The sequence below is a fragment of the Orbicella faveolata genome, unplaced genomic scaffold, assembly GCF_042242905.1.
Source record: "Orbicella faveolata isolate gen_17 unplaced genomic scaffold, um_ofav_v1 contig_35, whole genome shotgun sequence".
Taxonomy (NCBI): Eukaryota; Metazoa; Cnidaria; class Anthozoa; order Scleractinia; family Merulinidae; genus Orbicella; species Orbicella faveolata.
Window position 1 is genome coordinate 18,832,428 of NW_028301564.1, and position 25,941 is coordinate 18,858,368.

The 25,941-nt window shown below is 38.0% G+C and overlaps 2 protein-coding genes, 1 long non-coding RNA gene, 1 other non-coding gene and 1 pseudogene across 5 annotated transcripts; 2 read left to right on the forward strand and 3 right to left on the reverse strand.

Annotated features, from left to right (window-relative positions):
• Nucleotides 1-313: 313 nt before the first annotated feature.
• On the reverse strand, nucleotides 314-3,114 carry LOC149103633 (protein Wnt-8b-like; annotated as a pseudogene).
• Nucleotides 3,115-3,544: 430 nt separating this feature from the next.
• On the forward strand, nucleotides 3,545-4,652 carry LOC149103634 (uncharacterized). Its single transcript, XR_016202194.1, has 2 exons — nucleotides 3,545-4,065; nucleotides 4,514-4,652. It is a non-coding gene; the product is annotated as an uncharacterized LOC149103634 (long non-coding RNA).
• An 887-nt stretch (nucleotides 4,653-5,539) lies between these two features.
• Trnan-guu (transfer RNA asparagine (anticodon GUU)) lies at nucleotides 5,540-5,613 on the reverse strand. Its single transcript has one exon. It is a non-coding gene; the product is annotated as a tRNA-Asn (tRNA).
• A 3,531-nt stretch (nucleotides 5,614-9,144) lies between these two features.
• Nucleotides 9,145-11,097, forward strand: LOC149103635 (uncharacterized). The gene has a single exon (XM_089273542.1). It carries the CDS (start codon nucleotides 9,661-9,663, stop codon nucleotides 10,663-10,665), a length of 1,005 nt encoding a protein of 334 aa, XP_089129668.1. The 5' UTR covers nucleotides 9,145-9,660; the 3' UTR covers nucleotides 10,666-11,097.
• A 237-nt stretch (nucleotides 11,098-11,334) lies between these two features.
• Nucleotides 11,335-25,940, reverse strand: LOC110055588 (sphingosine-1-phosphate phosphatase 2-like). Of its 2 annotated transcripts, none has more exons than XM_089273545.1 (13): nucleotides 25,830-25,940; nucleotides 25,554-25,639; nucleotides 23,428-23,522; nucleotides 22,101-22,176; nucleotides 20,110-20,177; nucleotides 19,693-19,737; nucleotides 19,470-19,549; nucleotides 18,298-18,447; nucleotides 17,629-17,714; nucleotides 17,222-17,318; nucleotides 17,039-17,092; nucleotides 16,208-16,380; nucleotides 11,335-14,546 (listed from the first exon to the last, which is right to left on the reverse strand). In XM_089273545.1, the coding sequence occupies exons 1-13, from the start codon at nucleotides 25,933-25,935 to the stop codon at nucleotides 14,394-14,396; spliced, it is 1,269 nt and encodes a 422-aa protein (XP_089129671.1). In that variant the 5' UTR covers nucleotides 25,936-25,940; the 3' UTR covers nucleotides 11,335-14,393. The 2 variants fall into 2 exon arrangements, with proteins under 2 accessions (XP_089129671.1, XP_020617637.2); XM_020761978.2 differs by having other exon boundaries at nucleotides 11,335-14,552.
• Nucleotide 25,941: the final 1 nt, after the last annotated feature.

Below are 25,941 nucleotides of genomic sequence, written 5' to 3' on the forward strand. Positions count from 1 at the left end.
CGCGAGAAAAAAATGGCCGCGTGAAATCCTGGAGGCGAGGAGCGCTGACGTTTTCAATAAAGTGCAACAAAATGTATTTCTTCTTACGCATTAGGAAAAGAGAAACAATACATCCCTTTAACATTTTTTTCAACACATTTTTAATATCGCAAAATCAACTTTATACATCAGTAAATTTATGAAACGCGTGGGTATATTATTACGTATTTTTAGTTTCAAGAACTATTTAATTGTCCTTCGAATTCCAGGAACGCTGGTTATATAGCTTAACATAAGTTAGGAGAAAATGCGTCCTATTAAAAATTTCAACAGTATTTCCCTAAAACAGTAACTTGGCAAACTATATACAGAAGGACTTTTGCCTTTAAATTAAAAAAAAGGATCGAACTGAACCCAAACTTAACCTTTCATTACACACAAGTTGTGAGTGAATACTTCACGAAGCATAACCTGCATTTAACAGTACAACACCACACGAACTTACATCTACACTTGACTTGCTTGTAATGTTCTACTGTTCGGTGTCGCAGATTACAAGAGTTACAAAGAGATCTGCATTCTTCGGTGGATGCATTTTCACCTTGGCATGTCCTTCCCAGCATTCCAGGGGAGCCGGCGGTCGCGTTCCGTGCACAGTAGTCTGGGGACGAGTCGAGGTAAACCAGTTTCTTTTCTTTTTTAGTCACCAGTCTGTCTCGGTTGTTGTCCCGTTTGTGAAGCTTGTTGTTCAGGAAGGATACTCGGACAGCTGCACGGTATTTCTGTTGCAGTTCTGATCCAATGACGTTAAAAAGGGCCAGCTGCTTCCAGCAGGTTTTCAAATTGCAACTCCCTGTAACACCGTGACACTTGCATTCTTTTCTGAGATTCGCTCGAACAACCTGTTATGAGACGAGAAACACAAGATGTAATACATACAATGTACATGTATGTACATACATTAGCCCAAAACAACTACATTCCCATTGTAAATTCTTGTTAAATCTTTTATGTGTATCTCAACATAAGAACAAGGTGGATATAAATCACGTCCCTTGTCCGCTTTCTGACAAAAAATTTAATAAATTTTCAACAAAAAACCTCTACAACCGGACAATCCCCTGCAAAAGTTCGATTCTTTTCCCTTTATAATTGAACAATGTCTCTTCCCCGCCTCTTGAATACTGATAAGAATACCAGCTGATTTGCTCGGACCTCACTGTAACATACATGAAACATAGACACTTGAGCGAATTCGCGCGTCCTACCTCTAAATGTTTAAAGGTTCTGTCGTTACAATGAAATTTCATTTCTTTATTTTAGGAACAAGGTCACGATTTTAACTTTTGAAAGTAGACACAAACTTTGATTTATAACTCGCGACCAAGACCGAGATTGCGCTAAAGGACACTCTATTGCAATTGACGCCATTCAGCATTTCTCCGACTGTTTGGCGTATGGCCGAAAAGTAATTCATAAAATTAATTCAGGTCTCTCTAAGATTGCATCGTTTTATACATTAATGATTTGAAGACGGTTTACCTTTCTTCCTACTTCGTTATTATGCAGGTTAAATGCTGTGCGGGCGTCGTTTCCCTTCTCAAGTTTGTCAATAAAGCGTCTCGTCTCCTTCTCTCCAAACTTGATGTCGTCACTGCAGCCTCCCCACTGCCAGCCGCTGTTTGCTTTTGGTTGTTTTCTGGTCTTGCCGCACTTACATCCGGGTATTCTGTTCTGGCTGCACTGATGAGTAAACTCGTGTGTGATGGCGGCTTAACTGATGGCGTGAAGGCAAGCTGTTTCTCAAGTGGCTGAAATGAAATGACGATGACACATAATTAGTATGGGTAATCAAGCGATGACGAGTGAAACAAGGAGAAGATTTCTCCCGGGTTTTGTCAAAATTCCAGTAATTTTCAGAATCTTAAGGGGAGGGAAATTATGAGAATTTTGACAAACTGCAAGTGAAATTGCTTTTTAATTTCACGGGTATACCATTTGATTACCTTTTACTATCATGGGCGACAAATTACGCTTACGATCGCGGACTTTTACTTGTTTATTGTATCGACAAATTTCAAACCAAACCTTGTCATGGCAGCTTTTGTAATTTCACTGGTGTGAAATTAGAGATTAAGATAAGATAAGACAATTTATTTACACATACAGATTAACGCTAAAATTTGGCACCAAAATTAAGGAGTGATTTGCCCATACGGCCAATGAAAAAACAGCTACTGACAGCGCACAACTGCACTAAATAAAGCCTGCGTGAAAACTGACGTTATTTCCTTTTCTATTCTATCCTTAACACTTCTTCTATCCTGAATATACTAATTTTTTAATGTACGCCTTTCATCATGACCAATATCGAAAACTTAAACCTAAAGAGCGTTGATCTAGGCTTTTTCCGCACATCTATAACTGATTTTCTGTTCTCTCAATAACAACCGTAAATTACCTTTTGTCGAAGAGTTGCATTACCCATGCCACCATTGGACCTGTAAAAAAGTAAAGCAAGCAAACCTTAGTTAAATAGCAATTCAGCTATTAGGACTAAAACATGCTGACAGTTAGAACTTTGACGTCTTGTGACCTCTTGTGCATAGAACGATTAGCGCACGACAACTTACAAGCGATAAGTCAAACTGACGCACAAAAAACAACCACACTTTCCACGCTCGTAAAATAACTCACTTGGCATAACTAATCTATGACAAAGTCATATTAAACTCACTAAGTCTGATCAACTTCATGATTTGGCGTGAAAGGTTTTGCACCTAGATAACCATTTCTAAGTAACAACCGTAATGCTCGGCTAACTGAGAAACGTCTCGTAGTAGAAACAAACGAGAAGTTTGCGACACGAATAGGACACGAGAGAAGTGCGCGACTCACGTGGAAAAACTCGAGAATCAAATGAGCACACGACAGCCAATTCATGTTTTCTCTTTGCCTTTGGTTGCTTGCGCACGAGTGTAATAATTCTAGGAAATTAAATGGAGATCTATGTTGCTTGACTTAACTAAAATCTTAGAGTTTCGATTTAAATAAAACTTACGTAGTTTCGCTGTGTCCTTGCCGAGTATGAATCAAAACGAGCAGAATCGCCAAGAACATCAGAGGCAACTTCATATTGGAGTAGTGATTCGCGCTTGTGTTTCTTCGATCGTTGCAACCGCGTTATGATAGAGCAAATGCTTATGCGTGTTCCTTATATACTTATGGCTTTACTAAGCATAACAAAAGAGCAAGTTTTCTTTTCTTAATAAATCATCCCACGCGAGACGAGGTGCGACTTTTCTGCACAATTGTAGAGGTGATATTTTTTTGAAACAAAAAGTGTGAAACAAAACCATGATTATCATTGTCAATTTGTTGTTTGTAAAGTTAAGATAACACGGTGCTTTTCATGAAGCCATTTGAAAAAAAAATCTTGTTTAAAGCTTATCTATAAGTTATAAGTTTGTTAAAAGTAATCTTTTTCAGAAAGGTAATCTCATTCTCATCATATATAGAATAGTTTGTATGTCAGATTGGGTCAGTTTCTGGTTTAAGTCATATTCTGTCTTAAAAGTGTTTTGTTGGCGTATTCTACAGAACGAAGAGAAAAAAATTAACTGATAAACAAATTCATTAATTGTTTAAGCACGCGAACGTAAGTAAAAAAAATTTACACATGACAGCAATTGTTATGACATTTTTTGTACACATATCAGTGTTTCCAGAATGCAGAGGTGAGATTTGTTTGCTCACAATGTATGCATGATACGTTTTTGAGCTCTTGTTTCTTTTCCTCAAAATGCGATCATAAACCGTTTTTCTGCTCTATTTCAGACTGAGTAATATTAGAAAACAAGGTAATCCAGCTCTTGTCATATCCAAATATTTTGTGTGGTCAAGCTTGTTATCTTGTTGCACGCCTCACAAAAAGAAACAATGATAAACATACTCATTATTTGAACAAGCGAACTCGGAAAAAAAAAAAAAAAAAAACACGCGCGAATCAAGTTGAGTCTCTGATAGGTGCCGTCCACACTTAGAGAAATTTGAAGACGGAGGTTTCAGTCTTAACACGCATCAAATGTTTTCAGTACACACTACACCGACGAAATTTAAAAACGCAACAATCATAGGTCATTTTGAATTTACCTTTAGGAAAACTCGGCAAGTAAACCACGTGATTATCTTGACGTCATTGTTTCCAAAAAGCTCCGTTTGCAAAATATTTTGCGTCCTGACACCAAAACGCAATACCAACGTTTTTCAAATTCCTCCGGTTTAAAGAGCGTTCTCGAAAAGCTCGGTTTTCGTGACGGATCATTGTAACGTGGATGGTAGGGCTAACCGGAGAAATAAAGCTGCGTTTTCAAATTCTCCGGAGTAGTGTGGACGGGCCTAAACCGTTGTTCTGCTCTACTTCAGATAGTAATATTAGAAAACAGTAATCTTTTTATTGTCATAAACAATAACAGTTTGTGTGGGCAAACTTGTATACTTGTTGCCCGCCTTGCAAAAAGAAACAACGACAAAGAAAATCATTACTTGAACACGCAAAAGGAAAAAAAAAAACACGCGCGCCTTAAGTCTCTGATACCGTTGATTTAGTTAGACAGGTGGCGTAACATTTCTTGAAACACTTTTATTAAAAAAAAAAAAGAAAGAAAGAAAAACAGCATTGGGAGCGTAAACTGTCTGAACTAAGTGACATGCAATTTGCTGGTACACAAAAGAGGTGAGATTTTTGCGCTAATTACGCGGAGTAATAACAATGCCGTTATGGATTTGACCGCGAAACTTTTTTCACCTTTGTTTCCATTACTGAGTTGTTTAGGTGACATTTTTCCACTTTCAATTTTAGGGAACCATTTGTGCCGTCGTGTTCAAACAAATGCGCAGGAACTGAAGATGGAGAATTTATAAAAAGCGCGATGATCATGTTTCCAAAGACTTGCAGGTTATTAATTAACAGTGTTTAACGCAAGTTGCATGTTATGACTTCTAATGCCTTTCAGTAATCTTCTTTATGAATGATCAATAAGATCTTAGAGAATCATGTTCATTCGTAGTCTGTGCGAGCGGATGTCCCTTGTTTATGGTTCATTTGTTTGCAGGTTATTTCGTTTACGTAAACTGGACAAAAGCCGGCATTTGAAAAAGTAGAGTGACGCCCCTTCCACACTACTCCAAACGAATTTGAAAACGGAGCCTTCACTCTAGAAGCGCATCAATGATTTCCATCCACTATACCGATCATTTTGGATTTGTGTCTGGGGAAAACTCGGTCAGGGAAATCATACGATTATTGTGATGTCATCGTTTTGGAAAAGTTCCGTTTTTAAAATGTTTTCCGTCCACATGGAAACGAAAAGCCGGCATTTTCAAATTTCCCCGGATTAAAGAGCGTTTTTGAAAAAAAAAATAAAGCTTCCGTTTTCTTGACGGATTAGTGTGGACGGTTGGACTAACCCTAGAAATAGACCTCCGTTTTCAAATTCGGGGCAGTGTGAACGGGTTACATTACATTTGCTGGCACATCGTTGGATAGAAAAAATACATTCGTCCCCGGGTGGGCTTGAACCACCAACCTTTCGGTTAACAGCCGAACGCGCTAACCGATTGCGCCACGGAGACTCTTATTGGATAGCATTGGTCAAATTAATAACAAAATTATTTCGAGACAACTCGAAACTAATTTCGTTAGAAAGCAAGAGGGTAGTAATTTATGGAGGTTTTCCGAGTTGGTCCTTCGAATTCTTAGATTGGTCATCCTTGGGTCGGTGCCCCTCTCTCTCGCCCCATCATAAACTCAAAGAAGCCCCCACCGGAGCAGAGAGCTAACCACCGGATAATTTAATTTAATTTACTTCCCCCCGTTTTTCCTGTCTTCGCCAACTCCTTGAGTCAAACTATTTTCAGGAGTGGTTATCTCTCTCAAGTTATTTTTCTAAAGCAAGTAGAGTGAAACTGCACAGTAGTTATTTTTCACACTGAGCAATTTAGTCACCGACTTTTATATGATAGGTAAAATTATTCTCTTCTTTGTTGATAGTGCGGGCTACAATACTGAACTTTATTGTATAAACACCAGCGAAATACCAGGATTTTTCCTTTTACCAGGAGCCCATTTCCTGCTTTTACTAAAAAATCACATCTTCATCGCGCGCAGTGAAGATACTATTTTTATCTTTCACACTGTGAAGATATCATTCCGTCCATTCCTTTTTGATAACATTTTTCTTTTGTCCATTTAAACTACACTTAAATTTGTTGATGCGTGATCGAAACATCTTCGGATCTTCTTCGGTCGTCTTCGGCAATCTTCGTAAAATGTTCGGAAATGTTCGGAAGTGTTCGTTTGGCCTTCGGAGAACAATTTCGGAAAGTTGTAGGAAATTTTCGGAAAATCGTCAAAAACGTCGTCATTAGTATGTTTATATAATAAACAGAATATTACATGTCCGCTCGTGGATACGAATTTTATCTTCTCGTGTTCAACTCAATATCTCACTCGTTCGCTGCGCTCCCTCGTAAGATATCGAGTTGAAATCTCGAAGATAAAATTCGTACCCACGCGCGGGCATGTAATATCCTCTATATTAACTCTTCCCGGCGTTTTCTATTAGCGACAGTCATTTAATAACTCGGCTGCATTTCTCGCTCACTATTCGATCGTAGAATCTAAAGACTGAACTACAAAAGTGTTCTTCAAGTTTTGCTTTTTTTTCTTTCGGAAAACATCCTCATTACACACAAGTTGTGAGTGAATGCTTCACGGAGCATAACCTACATTTAACAGTACCGCACCACACGAACTTACATCCACGTTTGACTTGCTTGTAATGTTCTACTGTTTGGTGTCGCAGATTACAAGAGTTACAAGGAGATCTGCATTCTTCGGTGGATGCATTTTCGCTTTGGCATGTCCTTCCCAACATTCCAGGGGAGCCGGCGGTCGCGTTCCTTCGGCACAGTCTGGGGACGAGTCGAGGTAAACCAGTTTCTTTTCTTTTTTAGCCACCAGTCTGTCTCGGTTGTTGTCCCGTTTGTGAAGCTTGTTGTTCAGGAAGGATACTCGGACAGCTGCGTGGTATTTCTGTTTCAGTTCTAATCCAATGACGTTAAAAGGGGTCAGTTGCTTCCAGCCGGTTTTCAAATTGCAACTCCCTGTAACACCGTGACACTTGCATTCTTTTCTGAGATTCGCTCGAACAACCTGTTATGAGATGAGAAACACAAGATATAACAGAACATAATAACATGAAACTGAAAGTGACACCCCCAAAAAGTTAAGTGGCACTTGTAACAATATTGCTGACTGGATGACTAAATCAGTTCGATCGCCAGCCCAAAACAATTATATTCCCATTGTAAATTCTTGTTAAATCTTTTATACGTATCTCCACATAAGAACAAGGTGGATAGAAATCACGTCCCTTGTCCGCTTTCTGACAAACAATTGTAAATCTTCAACAACAACAACAAAAAACCTCCATAACCTGAAAAACCCCAGGCCTGCAAAACTTCGATGCTCTCCCCTCCATAATTGAACAATGCCTCTCCCCAGCTGAGTACTGATATGGCTGAATAATGATTTGCTCGGACCTTACAGTAACATATATATAAAACATGGATACTTGAACGAATTCGCGCACTGTTGAGTTTGAATTTATCTCGCATCCTACTTCTAAACGTTTAAAGCTTCTGTCGACAGAATAAAATTTCACTTCTTCCTCTTAAAGTGCACCTAACCCCCCCCCCCCCCCATTTTGATTAGAACACTTTGATTCACGTTAATTAACCGTCGTAGCGAATTTTTAAGTCTGGTATTGCGAGCGTCAACAAGTGTCGCGAACATAACATGACGCGAAAATTAAGTGACTCACAGTATGTTACTGTTGACATATATAGAGTCCCGCCGTTGCGTTTTTGTTAATTTTGACGTTATTGAACTTTTGATAAAGTCGGAGTACTATAGTCTAGGACATGTTAAAGTAACATGAAGGATGCAATTGCCGCCTTTGTGAATTTTAATAATAATCATGTATATAGCTTTTTTATCACATAAATTTTTCTTATTATTGTAATAGTTGTAATTTTTTTTAGGTAGGTGTCCACAATTAGTAGAGGGGACGCTTCCCCTCAGCTAAACATTTTAGACACGGTAATAAAGATTATTATTATTATTATTATTATTATTATTATTATTATCATAATGCTTCAGGGGCGTATTGGAAAGCTTAAGACATTTGATCAACCGGAAAAATCCAAGATATTTGCTAAGCTTGTGCTCGAAGGACAAATCAATTCAGCGCTGCGTTTCCTTAGCGAAGCATCAACAGGGGGCGTGCTGGAGCTAACGGATGACGTCATGGGCCAGTTGAAAGAGAAACATCCAAACCCACAACCAACAACGTTGGGCTCACTTCTCTTCGGGCCGATTAATGATGATATCCCTGAATCGGTGTACTCAGAGATAAATGGTGAGATGATAAGGGAGGCTACGTTAAGAACAAAGGGATCAGGGGGACCATGCGGGGTTGACGCTAATGGTTCTAGAAGAATGACGGCTTGCAAATCCTTTAAACAGTCGTCTACAAAATTATGCGAGGCGATAGCCACAATGACAAGGACTCTATGTACAACTTATATCGACCCTGCAACCATAGAGCCACTGGTGGCAAGCCGATTGATTCCCCTGGATAAAGGTGAAGGTGCAGTGAGGCCTATAGGGGTCGGCGAGGTGACACGAAGGATTATTGGAAAGTGTGTAATGAACGTTTCTAAGGGAGACGTGGTTGAGGCGAGTGGTTCACTCCAGCTATGCGCAGGTCAAAAGTCCGGCAGCGAGGCTGCTATACATGCTATGCATGCCATATTTGAAGAAGATGACACGGACGCGGTACTGCTCATCGATGCTTCTAATGCATTCAATGCACTTAACAGAGCAACTTCACTGCATAATATCCGAGTTCTCTGCCCTATAATTGCAGCATGTGCCATCAATACTTACAGGAAATCGGCACGCTTGTTTATTACCGGCGGCAAAGACATCATGTCAGCTGAAGGAACAACAGAGGGTGACCCACTTGCTATGGCCCTCTCGCCTTAAGTGTGCAGCCGCTGATCACAAGCCTGCAGGCGGCGTCCAGTACTAAACAGTGCTGGTTTGCTGACGATGCCTGTGGAGCTGGCTCTGCACTGGAAATCAAGAAATGGTGGGATGTCCTCAACAGCCTTGGCCCAGTCTTTGGCTATTTTCCCAACCCCAAGAAATGTTGGATTATCTCAAAGCCAGATAAAGAGGCAAGCGTGAAAGAAGTGTTCAAGGACACGGCTGTCAATGTGACGGTAGAGGGACAAAAACATCTGGGTGCGGTGATAGGTTCACGGGAATATCTAGAGGAATACGTTAGCGAGAAGGTGACCAACTGGGTCAGCGAGGTTACCAAGCTGGCAGAGTTTGCTCTTTCTCAGCCTCAAGCGTGTTATGCTGCTTACACCTTTGGCCTCAAGCACCGATGGACCTATTTTTTGAGAACTTTGCCTGATATTCAAGAATTATTGGAGCCTTTGGAGAATGCCATATCTAAGGTGCTCATCCCTGCAATTACGGAGCATAGGTGCACTCGGCTGGACAGGGACATTCTAGCACTGCCAGTCCGTCTAGGGGGGCTTGGCATGACAAACCCGTGTCTTGACGCAAATCTTGAGCAATCCTCCTCCGTCAAAGTTACCATCCCGCTGGTCCAACAAATCGTGGCTCAATCCCATCAGATGCCGAATGATTCTTTGGTCAAGCCACTACAACAGGCAATGAGGAGTGAGAGAGCAACGGTGCTCCAAGACAGGGCAGAGCATATCAGAGGGGTAGCCCCACAGAAAGTCCAACGGGCACTTGACCTTGCTGCGGAAAAAGGGTCATCTGTTTGGCTGACGGTACTCCCCCTTCGTGAAATGGGTTTCAATCTATTTAAGAGAGAGTTCCGCGATGCAATCAAACTGCGCTACGATTGGCCGGTTGATGATATCCCCTCCACCTGTGTATGCGGTGATGCTTTTACAGTGGACCACGCAATGATATGCAAGAGAGGTGGGTTCGTTACCCAACGTCACAATGAGCTGAGGGACTTAGAAGCCGAACTCCTAAATATGGTTTGTACCGATGTTGAGATTGAGCCTGTCCTGCAAGACATCTCGGGTGAACAGCTGGGAAGAGGTTCTAATCGAGCTCCAGATTCGAGATTAGATATTCATGCGCGCGGGTTCTGGGAGAACCAACGATCAGCATTCTTTGACGTGAGGGTTTGTCACCCTAATGCTGATTCGTATAGGGACCTAGAGCTCCAACAGATATACCGCAATCATGAGAACGAGAAGAAGCGCCTTTACGCGAGGAGGGTTTTGGATATCGAACAAGGAACTTTTACACCCCTTATTTTCACGTCAACAGGCGGCATGGGAAACGAGTGCTTGCAATACCATTCCAGACTGACGCAGCTGATCTCCATCAAGAAAGGAGAACATTATGCTAAAACAATCTCCTGTATAAGAGCAAGGACATCCTTCGCTTTACTAAGATCCGCACTAATCTGCCTAAGAGGTCCAAGAGCTAGAAGGAAAGCCTTTTGTGACTTTAAGAACATTGATATTGACGTTGAAACCCAGGAGGGAGCCATTATGTAAACACTGTTGAAATAGGTTTTAATAGTTTATTTCTTTTACTTACTTTTACCTCGTATATACCAATTTGTATGGAATATGTTAATTAATGTTATGATGATGATAGTAGTATTAGTATTAGTTGTAGTAACCATGATATCATGATTAGATACGGAAACATGTTTTACAGGTTTAACAGACATCAAATTATGTAAATATTATAGCATTTTGTAAAGCTTAGCTCTAGTTTTTGTCACAATAAACACTCCTTTTTCTTTTATTATTATTATTATTAATGTTATGATGATGATAGTAGTATTAGTATTAGTTGTAGTAACCATGATATCATGATTAGATACGGAAACATGTTTTACAGGTTTAACAGACATCAAATTATGTAAATATTATAGCATTTTGTAAAGCTTAGCTCTAGTTTTTGTCACAATAAACACTCCTTTTTCTTTGTTTATTTTTATTACTATTATTATTATTATTATTATTATTATTATTATTATTATTATTATTATTATTGCCGAGAAAATAAATTGTGTGTTACTCACTAAGCCAACGACACGGAAGATTTCAGGCAAAAATTTCTTTCACAAATTCATACCATGTTCTTATCGAGGTCATTTCCTCGAAGCGTTCAAACAAAATTGTGCATTTTTTTAACAACCAAGAACAGAGCCACACTGACAGTAATGGGAGTACTTTATTTTCAATTTCCAACGTCCCTCATCTTACATGATAACAATTTTAAGCTCACATGTCACTCGGGAGGAACAAGCACCTGAGTTTTATGCGCAGAATCTGGGCTTTTGAAAGGAGTTGCTAAGTAACGTAACGCATCGTGATGACGTCACAATCTTCGTATGTGATCGTGTTTGTTTTTGACATGTCGGAAACCGTTCGTGTGATTTTCGTAGATAGCTCATAGTTGGCACTTGCACCTCCTGCTGAAGAACATGTGAAAATATTTAAACGTTATTGCGCCCAAACAAATTAAATACTTGTTCCTGCAATCAATGACAGTAAATAGCATTTTAATATTGCGGTTCTAACATTTTAAATCAATTGATTTTACGTAAGCTTAAACTGACGAAATTCCCTTAAGTCCATTATTGGGGCCTTCACAAAACGCTGCCAATGACCCAAACAACAGCTTAGAAGGAAACTGTACCTGAAGCAAAAAAAGACGACAATGAATTGCAAAGCCAGTCGTGAAGAATCCCTTTACAGGCAGAACATTTTCCTGAAATTTTCGAGTTCTTTCGTTGATGATGTTTCGTTTCTGTTAAAACCGAATTAGGAATCAGAATAGACCATAGTCGTATTCCCGGTATTGGACTGGAACTAGTTTGCAACTGAGGCTAATGCGGGGAGTCTTTTCAAATGTGAATGACGTAAATCTCTTTTTAATGATATTCCCCGCATGAGCCTCCATTGCAAGCTAGTTCCAGTCCAATACCGAGAATACGAATATGGACTATTACCTACCAGTCATTTTCGGTCAGAATTTTCAACGATGTTTCTAAGCAACGAAGAATTCGTGACCGTGCGTTCGATGTTGTGATTGGAGAATAATATACGGAGAATCGTCGAGTATTCCGACGACAAATAACCCGACACCTGCTCCGTAGTGGGATTCTTCAATGAACGATTAAATCGAAATATAGTTAAATACGAGAACTGTTGTCTTGAAATTTCCGAGGACTATAAACAAATGCGTGGAAAATTGTAAACAAATAACACTAATTTGATACGATCAATAATATTATAAAAATTTTCAAACCTACAATAAATTTTTATCTTATCTCTGACAAATTCCATGTTCCATTATCCGACCTGTTACCATTTTCAACCTCGTTGCACAAAAACGAAAACCAACCAAGTATCTTAAATTTAAATGTCACGATTCATTGAATAGGCAATTTGAGGGATTTTTCCCCTTCTTATTCGCCTCCTCGAAATCCATTCGAAACCACGAAAAGCATTAAACTAACCAATTCATAGCGGACTTTCTAACATCTATGCCAAAAAAAAAAATACTTTTAAAAATTCCGTTATTTTCCGTCGCTAAACTTGATGAACAATTGCGATTAAGGATGAAAATCGAAACAAATAAATATTTGGAATTTCTTTATAATTCACTGGTTTCCGAACCGCCCAACATATTTGGCAAAATTAATAACTACTAAATGTCAATTGAACCGACTTAAACTTATATACAGTGTACATAGGGCAAATAGAAATGCTAGACAACTACAGCAGATCCAAAGGTGCTGCATAACAAAACTAACTCGAAAAGCGAACAGAACAACCTGTGACCTGTGAAAAAAGGTTTCAGCTAAAAGGAGCTATGTCACCGTTTTCGCATCTTGAAAAGTCAAGCCTAAGTTTTTCAACTTCATTGTTTGTAATCCGTGATAATCTTCTTTATCCTTAACCATCCATGTTCCTTTATGGTTTACTGGTATCTCTTTGGTGTTTCTCTATCTTACTAAACTACTATTTTCAGTTTCCTTCAATTTAATGACAATTTTGTACGTGGCCTAAATAACCCAAAATGCTGTGACTAAGCTCCTTCAACCGTATGTAAGGTTACTTTTGTATTTCTGCGTTTCTACACGCCCCAGAAAACCCGAGTATACAAATAACAAATTTCTATCAGGGAAATCTTCCAACATACCGGTGCATACACGATTGCGTTTTAAATCTTTTATAATTCTCTCTCAATAGTTTTCAGCTATTTTTTCTTCCATGTACACGTATCTTCAATTCATAAATGCGCTGCCCATGTCTAAATTATTTGAGGTCATATTATCCACTGTTTACTGACAAATATGTGTTTTTTACTGTGTATACTGCACATGTTACTAGCAAAATAAAATGTCAATCTAAACGAAAACTCCAATCAAGGTACTTAAAATAACTTATTTCAAATTAACATTAACAATGAGATGTCTCTTTCATGGTTTTAACTCTGGGTTAGAACAGAGTTTGCTTAAATGGAGAAAAGAAGACAGAAGAAATTATTCTGTTTCTCTGTAGCTGTCATCAAGGAGTCAATTTGGACTTCACTCAGTGTTTGTACTTGTACTTACGAAGAATGCTGTCGTATTTGTATTAATACTTTGAACCTGAACAGCTGTATTGTTGACAATTTAATTCATGCACTCGCTTTCCACAAGATCTTCAATTTTTGGCCTAAATTTGCCGCTTTGGATCAATGCGCATTACAACATTGTTGCACAACGGTCCGTCAGCAGACCTGAATGGAAAATGATTGTGCAAAATTTTCGCAGATCTTCTTTTCTCTTAACTTAGAAGCAAGGAGTGAAAGGAATGCAAGACTCTTGAATTTTAGTCTATTGCAATATTTAAGTCAATTAACATATCTTGTCTGCACGTTTCAAATATCCCTACAACCACTAGAACTACACTTATGGTGTGATAGAGCCATGGTTATATATATTGTTATTAAGGGAACAAGCTGGCTCACCTTGCTAAGGCTGAAATCCTACTAAGGTATGGCCCCAAACAAACTACTTACACTTTAAACTCATACATGTTAGTTAACTGACATTACCTCTGAATACTACACAATAATTGATGAAAATCACCCATACATTGGATTTCAGCATCTCAGGAGAATGCTGCTTGGTGACTACAAGTACATTGGCGCGAGTGCATTGCTATAAACAGCACTATATTGTTAGTGGTTAAAGTGCCAATATTGGTACTACGCTGCCCTACAATACCAGCCCAACACTGTGACACAGAAGTGGAACACCACTTATCGCCACCCATCCAACACACAGATATGTCACATAGTTGACGACATATTCCATGTTCCACTTTGGGTTACCATCTTCAGAATCAGGCTGTGACTTCTTGCTTCGTTTCTTTCCCTGTGTAAAAAAAAAGGTAAAGTATGAAGTTTTCTTTTAGACAAAATATCAACACCTTTTTAACATTGATCAACACAGTATTGGTTTGTGGTACAGGGTGTTCAATAAAACACTACTGAAATAAAACTAAATAAATAAAATAAAATTAAATACAGTACCCTTGCCTAGATCTTTTTTTTTTTAATGTAACATTTACCTACATTGCAATTTTGTGATTTTAGAGGGGTAATATTTGATGACACCTAAGTTTTGCAAACTAACATGTAAGAAATCTTACCTGAAATTTTTTTTTATCAACAAAGCCAATTGTTTTATTTGTGATTTCAAATGTTTACAACTGAAAAACCGAAAAACCACAAAACAATGATGACAGAAAAACTCTGAGCATGGCTGGCCATGCAATACAAACTACTTAATAACCGAGAGTGAGGTCGTTACGGGAAAATCTCAAACTGAGGCCTTGCCGTATTGACCGAGCGATAGCGAGGTCAATACGGTAGGCCGAGGTTTGAGATTTTCCCGTAACGACCGAACGGTCGAGGTTATTAAGTTGTTTATTATATGGCTCATCAATAAAGAGAAAAATCATTCGAGCGGAAGTCGTCAATTTACATCCGGCGATGCGCGCGTTTACCGATTCATTCATCGTCTCAAACCCAGGGCAAAACTACACAGTCAGTGAATTTCACCACTGTATTACGTATTCCGTTAAAAACAATCATTTCTTTACGGAAAAGTCACTGTCACAACCTCAAAAACGTATTTTAGTATCGTGGTACCACAAGTTGATGGGGAAGTTTTTCCGACTTTTGGGGCGAAACGTCAACGCATATAGAAAAGACAGCAAGTGCTTCAAAATTGTCCAAACCAACCGTCTTTCGGTGAAAGAAGATACTAATGCTTCAGAATGCACTGCTCAAAATAAGCTTAACTCGATCTTCGCATTCGCTTTCGACAACATATCTTCGCCTTCTTCATTCTGGGATTTATGGATGAACATTTCAAGCCTTGTGAACGTCTGCAGTTATCAGAAACACTGCTACCCACAGAAACCGCCCGATTGTTTACATCTGATGATCCTGGAAGCTGATTTACACTTGCTTGTGTCAAAGCGAGGGAATCTATTTGACGAGAACTTTGACGGAGTTCAATACTTCGGTAATTGCTGTGACTAAGATGATAACTTATAAGTTTCTTTGTGGTGTTCTACTCAGGATGCATGGCAGATCTGCCGATGGTGTTTTTTACTTAGCGATTTTAGCTTTACTTAAGACTAGGCAAACTTTGATTGTTTTTCACTAATGCCCGCCAAGGTTACCGACTGGTAAGTCATCTATATAAATTTTATTAAAGAAATATCTCTAAACTTTTAGCTACTGATATTCTCGTACTGATTTTAATCGGCTTTCATCGCTTCAATGCGCTTGAATTTTCAGAACCGGGCTCTTCCTAATTTGCATAATCCGTAATCGGCCCGTGGCTATTACGGGAGAATAATGCCCTACAATTCAGTGACAATTAACCAATCAGAGCGCGCGTTATATCGGCCACAAGCCAAAGCCATATAATAAATATGAAATACAAGATATTACATCAAAAACTCTCCTCATTTGATAAATGCCATGAAAATTTCTCCACTGCTGCAGAATTCTTACCTTGTAAAACACTGGAGGGAGTTTGAAGGAAGGACTGTACAATCTGGTACTTGAGTCGTAATTAACCTTCTTGATCTCAAAGCACTCCAGGTCCATCACTCGGAAAAGGTTTTTCAACAAACTTCTGAACACAATTTTACAGAGCAGCCTGGTGAGCAACACGAGTGCATACCCTTGAAGAAAAAAGGGCATTGCAATGATACTATACTTATTATCATTATAATAATACACATGAAAAAATTACTCGATTCTGATTGGCTAAGAGCAGTGCAGTTCAAGTGTAACATCAGTGCAAAAAGTGTACCATCAGTGCAAAAAGTGTAACACCAGTGCAAATTACACATCAAAATTCTGGATTACGACTGACTGAAAGACAATAGGAACTTTTCTAAGAAAATGATATCACGTAAAATGATGACGAAAATTTTGGGCTGAAACTTTGAAAAAAGTTTTCTCAAATGAGAAAAAATGGCTTCAAGAAAGATCTTCCGGCACTTCCTCCGCGCGAATTTTTTCATGTTTATATTATTAATAGGTAATCATACGGTTTTTCTCGTTCAATTTGGAATTAATTTGCACTTGTGAGTTTTTCAAAAAGCTGAAATTACACTCGCCGAAGTGGCTCGTGCAATTTCAGCTTTTTGAAAAACTCACTCGTGCAAATTAATTTCAAATTGAACTCGAAACCGTATGATTACCTATACTAATAAAGTAGTCAAGAACATTGAAAGGGCATTTTTGTGAGTCATAAACAAAATGATTTTTTTCAAGTGGAGTGCAAAATAACTGTTTTTCTAATGGGTGATATTGAACCACAACATCTACACCTACCAAGTAACAGACGCAGAGTAGAAACCCAAATCAAGGTGAAACAGGAAACGTCATCTATATAATAAACAAAACAGCGACAAATTGAGCATGATTATTTCATAGTATCAAAAGTTACACAGTATCTTAAAAACCTAGTATGTGGTTCACGAAACATTTCAGTGGAAACACAAGGTAAACACATACCCGTATCAAGGTCCAGGACTGCTTTGTAAATTGGCGACTGTCTTGGGGATGTGGCTTTGCCGATTACAAAACCAACCGTGACAGCGATCATTGAAACCTGAGAATAAAAGGAAAAAGTATTTTGCCATTTTCCCTCAAAAAACTGCTTAACTTGTTCATTGCTTTGCATTCACAAATTTAAACAGGTACTGTCAGACTATAACATGCATAACAAGTTATTAGATGGCTTGAATGTCGAATTTTGAATATTCTGACAGTCTTTATGGGAATTTAATCTCCAACCTCAGTCCTTCCGTATTGACCTCGCTATTGCTCTGCCAATACGGTAAGGTCTCGGTTTGAATTTTCCTGTAAAGACGTAACTCTCGGTTAATTAATACATAGTTATTACTCAGTTTCATACATACTGTTTCAACCAGCGACTTTGTGCGGGGCTCTGGGCGAGGGTGAACAAACAGCAATAACAAGGAATAAACAATGGCTTGAAGAACAACTGTTAGTGGGAATGAAAAAAAAAAAAAAAAACTTGTCAAGACCAATATTAACTTTTTTTACTGTTTAGACTAGTACTTGCCAAACAGAGGACAATGCACCTGAGAGCTAACTAATGTATGCACTACTGACTAAAATTCTCAAACAATGTACAGTTGGACCCCTCCTTATAGACCTTGGTCCACGAGACACAGTTGTATTACCAGTAATCTTCATGTAATACAGATATTGCAGTATTTATGTGAACATTCAGGTCAATCTGCCCCTTTGGTAGCTAACAAAAAGGGTTGGTTACAAGTAATTTTTTTCAAAGACAAGGGTTAATCTCAGTTTGTTTGTGATCTCATCCTGAAATCAAGTTGTGACAACGTGAATGCGTGAAAGACTTGCAGTGGAGTATTCTTGATAACTTTAGCTTGGTGTTTAGGATTCAATTCAAATTATATAAATCTCATACAAAAATCTATACTTATTATGGATAAGAGTAGATATTCAAACACTGTCACCATTATGACTTCCTTAAAGTGTTAAAACTTGATGAACTACGTAGTTTGAGACAATTTTAGAAATAAGCAAGGGCTCACCATTATCCCCAAAGCTGATGTATCTGTCCAAGATGGAGTCAATCTTTATCCAGTAAGCCAGAATAAAACATCCCACAATTCCCCCAACGACGATATCTGCCGGACTGTGGACACCCAAATACAGCCGACTAAACATCACTGAGACGGACCCTGCGAAAAAATTAAGAGAGCATACATGTAGGACAGTTTACTACGATTATCAGTTGAGTAAGGCGGACGAAAGTTTGGTCACCAAGTTTTAACGTAAAAATCGTGTTGTTGTCACGAGCAACTGGCTCCGTATCCATTGGCAACTTGTCGGCCTTTGACGTCAATTGATAGGAAAGCGCGCGAAATTGTAGGCGACGCAACAGGCGACCAACGGCTGTTGATATTGTTACCAACGGAAACGAGGTAAGTTGCCCGTGACAACAACACGATTTTACATTAAAACTTGGTGACCAAACTTTCGTCCCGCCTTACTCAACTGATAATCGTAGTACTTGATTGGGTAGTCACACACTTTCGACTTGGAAAAACACAACTTTATGAAATGAGCACTTGGAAAATTATCCTCAAGGCAATAATTTAGTTAGTTAACAATAAATAAAGATCTTTTTAGAATAGCTAAAAATTCTGCCTCTAGGACAGTCAAGCAATTTTAGAAGAGCTACAAAGAGTTATTTGAAACATAAGCAGACATTCTAAGGGACATTCAGAGGCACAAAAAGAGGTTGGCACACATACATGTAAGGGCCGGGACACCTTGTGAGACATGAAGCAGGCACATGCTGCAGTCACAGCTTTCCTGTCCATTTTTGCAAAGGAGTTTTGTTGCAGGGACAACAAAATCATGTTACATGAGATTCAGTTGGTTTGAATTTGTGCATCATGAAGCAGGGACAAAATGACCTCAGTTTTCCTTGTTGCATCGTGTGCACTGCTCTTGCAAACAGTCCCTACTTTACCAACAAAGAGATGAACCAATATCTCCTTCCTGAGCACCAGTTAGCTTAACATCCCTGTGAACACCTGCCCTATGCTTACACACAAAGGGGCTTGTCTCTGCTTTACATCCATGCAACATGTCCCCTAGTGTGTGCTGCCCTTAAAGGAGTAGTCAAACATCCACTAATTAAAAGTTATCTTCCAAAATTAAACAACATAAAACACCAAATACATGTTGTACTTACAAGTTACAATAAATACAAAGAGCACTGTAAATCCCCACTGAGGCATAGAAAAGTGTATGTAAGAGTAAAACCAAATATACCTGCAATTCAAAGAGAAGAAAAACAATCAACAACAGTTCCAATTATTTAACACATGAATGGACAAAACACAAATGAACATTTATTCACTCTACATGTAAAGAAAGTATATCTTTACTAAGCAATATTAATTCATAACACATACCAGGGAATAAGTACACCCAAAACTGCATGGTGACTAGGAAGACCCCTGAGAAAAAGACAAGATACATACAGAATATTAGTATCACAGTATAGCTAAAAGGAAAATGCCACTTAAGCAACGTGCTTGCAAATGTACATGTAGCAACAGCTTACTGTAGACTGAATGAGGGACTGATAAGGAGTCACCAACTACAACACAGAATCATGCAGCCTTACAATGTATACATGAAAACATGTGCATACTTGAGAAGAGGCAACTGACGATGATGATGAGCATGATGATGACAATGATAATAATATTTTTTTTTAAATATGATATTAAAACAAAAGCAATGATAATGATGATGATGAGCCTGAGGGGTCATTATGGTCTAGATGTATAGCTCAAGAAACAGTCTTCAGTCTCCTTTTTACCTACCAAGTTTGGGAAGCATTTTCCAGGGAAACTATTGGTGGGTTCGATGGCCGAGGAAGGCAAAGGATGTCCTGTAATATTGACATATTACATTATTAAAGAAAATTTGTTTAAGAAAACACTCATTGAAGCATTCATAAGTTCTATTCAACCACTTGGGTTACATGTATTATACCACTGAAACCTAAGTGATCATAACATAAATTTGCAGTTCCAGTCCTAACAAGTTAAGGATAACGATTCTAGGAGCAGAGGAAAAAGAAGATATCGTACAACCAGGTTGATCAGAGGCACGTGCCAAATGTTGGAGTGAGACATGTCTATGAATGCAGGCCTGCTCCCTTTGAATTGCAACTAGCTCGGCAAAATCACCATTTATGAAAGACATCAAATTTTTATTCCCTAAAGAAGAAAAATTTGGTACTACAATGTAGATGCAAATGAAAAATAAACATTTTGGCTTCAAAACTTCAGATTAAAACAGGGAGAGTGATAATACCACAAACTTCACTGAGCTTGCAATGTAGTAAAGAACAAAATTAAATATTGTAATACTGTATATGATGACTATTTAATTACAAGCAGGACCTGTCCTCACAAGTAACTCCTTCCATGTGATCCCAAGGGGAGGGAGGAATACAAACTACACAGGTATAAGGGACAGAGTTGGATTTCAACGTGGACCGTGATACTAATACAAGCCTGCAAATAACAGTCGGTCATCGCACAATTGTCCAGTAAATTTGAGGTTTTGACAGGTAAAAGCTTAGCCTGGTCAAACACTCTGACCGGGCATTTCTGCTAAAGTGAAAAATATTTTCACTGAAAATTTGTGGCCGAATATGGTACAAGTTATTTTGTTATACTGCCACACAATACTACACAAAAAAGCTTTGTTATCGGATTTGTTTTTATTCCAATTCTGAGAATTTTATCACGCACAGTGCATCATCTCAAATGTTATGTCGAATTGTAAACACATCATATCAGCACCACTATTCCTACCTGTTAATTTAAATATGCATTTTGCAGTGGCATTGTGAAAGATCGTGAAGCCCCATTTAGTCTGAAATACGTTCGTCTGAAAAACTACTTAAAACTGAGGTCTTACGTAATTACTCATTGTTTGTTACCACCATATGTTGTGGAATTAATTTTCAGTTGTAATACATTGACCCGATTAAAATATTATGGAAATTGAATACAGGGCCCAAATTCTCACATTTCCTTTATCTGAATGCAATCACTTTCAAAAACTTTAAAACCTCTAAAACGTAACCAAATGTTTTTCTAGTCTGTATTATCAAAAATCAGTTTAATTTTTAACTCTTTATAGTTTTTTTTACGTCTGTCAGTGTGGTTGAAATATAGTTTCCGTACCACAGACATGTTTTTGTGAAAAGCATGAATGTACAAATTAGTCACGCTTTATAGTTACGAACACCTCCAATTCCACATTTTAAATAATTACGCAAATTTTTCATTCAATTGACCCTGAAAACTTTCAGAGGAAACTTGCTTTCAAAAAAAGTCAATTTTCAAGTCTATGAATGTTATTGTGAGGTTTTATACTGACAAGCTGTCCACGCGGGAGATTTTTTCATCGCTTTTCCCGTTTTCCTTAGATGTCGTGGTAAACTTGTTACGTTGGAAACGCTTGTGTGACTAGGGGTATAAACGTTTGTAAATTTGTCAATTTTCAACAGGTAAAATAATACCAGACGTAATGTGAAGTTCCCCTTGCTGGTGCTAGTAGCGATTTTACACTCAGTTGACTTTTAAGCTATTTGAATTTGCAACCAATATCTTGACAAAGAGTCTACACTGAAATATCAAATGTCTCAAATGTCTCTTTTTAATTTCTAACCACAAACAATTTTTTTTGTCTGACCAGACTGGCTTTTTGTCAGGTCAAAACTTGTCCTTGTCTTGACAAATGACCTGCCTATAGACAAAAATTATTTGCAGGCTTGCTAATATTGTAGCATAATTACCTTAAGGAATCCAGCAGTGTAAAACCCGACACCCATCAGCAGGCATAACAATCTCCCAAGTTTGGCATCAACAATCCTATCAAAAGAAACATGACATACATGTAATATGAACCTTTCACAATTCTGATAAACTAGTACAGATAGATACCTGTAGTTGAACAACCTACTAGGTTGCTTGGCGTAAAAGGACATAGCTTAAAAATTAAAATATTTGGAAACACTGTGTTTAAAGTAACAACAAAGACACACAGTAAAGCATGTGAGGATTGATTACTGTCACTGCAAATTTTATTCCTTTTGATCTCAAAGATACTAAAGTTCAAAACTGAACAAAAATTGCTCATTTTATTTTGCAAAGTACAGGCCTGGGTTTTTCAAAAGGTGGATAATGGTATCCACCGGATAAATCACTCTCCAGTGGATAGTGTGGTTCCTTTTTTAACATGCATCCTCTGGATAATGACCTATCTGGTGGACAGTGTTGTCCAGCCTTTGAACAACTGGTGCCAGATCTATGTAAAGAATGCGATTTAAGTACAGCTCAACAGCCTGTATTTAATTGATCTAACATGAGGGCTAGGCATTCACAGGCAAAAGCTATGTACCTTACAAATGGCAATATTAGAATACTGTAGTTCATGAGCACACGTGCATTGTTGAGTTATACATGTACAGGCATGCAGAAATTTTTAAGACCAGGAGAGAAGTAACTGCACAGCTAGAAGTACAAGATGTAGCCAAGTGTTTCTTGTACATGTACTTCTCATGGTCATGTTCTTAAAAAATTCATAAGGGTTTCTAAATATAACCTTGATGATGCATGAGGTGCAAGTTGACTACCAGTATTTCTTTTGAATGTTCAAGAAATTCACTGAGTTCAAACTAACGACACACGTAAGCCTGGTATATATGTAACTTGATAAAGCATACAGTCTTGTGATGAGGCCATGAGCTTTGTCCAGCTATAGCAAAAATGAATTGACCAATTCAAGTCATTTAAGCCAAGAGTCCTGGATTATCTGAGAGTCACCTGAGTACAGACCGAATCTCCTGTTCTCCAGTATGGGTCAGTAAATCACTGGATTTGAAGGAAGTGTACAATCTTCACACTTATTTTGGCCAGTTTTGGGACATTTTTCATGACGTCTGATGCATTTAAGTGGTTGAATTAGCTGAACTCATCAATATATAATACGTTTTATTGGTTTAGTAAGAGGCAGAATGGACGTTCTCCTGGATTTTGATTTTTTCAGGATGGCATAGATCACTGCCTGGTGCATGCAATTCCCTGAACATTCTACCTAATGATAAAATAAGGTTTACCTACCAAAGTATAAAAACACCCATGATTATATAAAAGTCTTCTGTGCCAAAAAAGCTGTTTATCTTCATTATCTTTGTCCATAGCGGGGTACGTCTTCGCTGTTAAGGCAAAAATAGACATCAAAAAAGTGGTGAGAAACTGTGCTGTATAAAATCTAACAAGAGGCATACATGTTGTAAGAATCAAACCTTGAAACTGAAAACTGAAAAGTACAAAATAGTCTTGCTAAAACATAGTCTTTCAAAGATCACAAATTAAAATAATAAATTAATTCCTGCAAGAAAGTATCAGAATAATTCTGCTATATTGGAAACTAGAGGGGAATGAAAAAATTGGTGTTTTAAAAAGTGGAAATTTCAGATAAATTCTTCTCATAAACTAGTGTTTTCTGCATACGAGGGGGGGCATTGTGGCAATATATTGCCTATTCTACTCCTGTATAAGTTCCTAGGCCAAAATAGAGTAAAGGTTACAGTGTAAGCTCTGTTCATGAATATTCTGCTCAGTAACTTAAATACTAAGAAACTCTATCTGAGCTCATTAGTTACCTTATAATTTGTTATGTCGCAAAATCTATGCCTGAGTTGTTACTGATTATTCCTGACAGACTTTGCATTAGAATCTTGTTCACACATTTGGTGTAAGGGATTATACATAAGCAAGTTTGCTAAATTGTAAGTCAGACTGTCTTCAAGATTTGTAATTTTTTTTTTTTTTTGGTTCTAAAATAAATTACAGATATCTTTTGGATGAAGTATTCTGATCAAACCCTGCTTGAAAATTCCTTATCCTTAGCTCTGGATTACTACAGAAATGTTTTTCAGATACGGTTTTTTTGCCAAGGTAACCTTTACCAACAAAACTCATCCAAAACATATTGATAGTATTGAATAGGACAAACAAATTAGAGACTCCCTTATTGTTTAAAAAAAAAAAAATAAAAAATAAAGGTAGAAGGAAGGTGATCTTACGATCAATTTTGGCATAATATTTTCACTTTTCAGCATACACACCTGTTTCAACATTTTGTTAATTAGTATTTGCAGTACCCATCAGTAAACTGTCAGTCCGTTATACTAAAATCACCAAACTGTCAATAACAATGTCACTGACTTCAAATACATTGCATGTACCCATTTCCGAAGACCACATTTCACAAAGTTCATGAAAAATATGAACATACATATTATTTCAAAGTAGAAATGTTTCAATTTTGGGGTGTATAACTAAAGAGAGTAAACATATAACTACCATGGAAGATTAAAAGAACACAACAAAAAACATATCATTTTAAAAACTGTGGGATAAGCTTTGATAAAGAAACCAATATCAAAAATATAAACAATAATTTGTCAGCTGTTATACATGCAAGTATGGCGAGGGACGTGTTGAGTTTTTAAATAGCTAAAAATCTTCTCCATCACACAACAGGCAACTTAGCAGAAACATACAAGGCACAACACAATTATTGTAAATTGACCACGGTTTATCAATCGCTTCTGATCAAAAATAGAAGGAGAAGAAAAAAAAAAATTAATCTTTAGAACTGCGTGCGTCAAGCTGTTTGCAACGTAAAACTACCAACATCAAGAAATGAAATAAAATATCAGTGGAAATGTTCTGCCCTTTGATTCCTCGAGGGTAACACATGATTTTTTCTTGTGCGACAGAAGGCGGTCAATTTTAGCGTATCAGTTAATTAATTCTTCGAGAACGTTCCACATTCGCATTCTATATGTTTTAGACCCCCTTTGCTAAATTCATCTCACGTAGAAAAAAAAATAAACTAAACAAAAGAATTTGTACTTTGCTCCGCTTGTCATCACCCCCGGCTTCCTGAACATATCAAATTGTGCCTCGAAATTGAATTTGTTTTATCGATTGCGAAATCGAATGACCATTAAAAATCAAATCAAAACACGTACCCGTTAGGTTCACACGCTATACGGCGCCCAAAAAATAAATCGCATCGATATCGAACCCATATCCCCTAAATACAGCGAAGGAAAGCGGTATTAACTCAAAAAGAGGAAAGAAATGCTCATGGAACATATGGCGAAGCCAGGAAAGTAAAAAGCCGGATGGTTTACAATATCTGTGCGCTGCAAATTAAAAAGGCAAAAATTTACCTGAAGAGCAACCAGAGGCGGGGTTCCAATCAGTATAGAGCTGAGAAGACGATGTCGAAGCCATCTTCCAACAGGTCCAAGCTTGTCTATAGTTGAATTAAAGAGTAAGAAAACCATAAATCAAAAGATCACCTATTGAATGGGGAAAACTTGGCGGTGAGCCCGTACAAAAGTACAACAACATCGCAAAAGCGGGCGGGACGACAGCAATGGAAATCACGCCAAAAAGACCCCACAGAACACAGAAACCACCGGAAAAAGTTAGCATGAACTAACCTATTGGTGCTGAAACATAAGTTTCGCCGTCATCTTCAGATTCACTAACATTTTTCACACATGTTTCATCGTCATCACAAAACAAAGAACTGCTATCGTCGGCCATATTGAC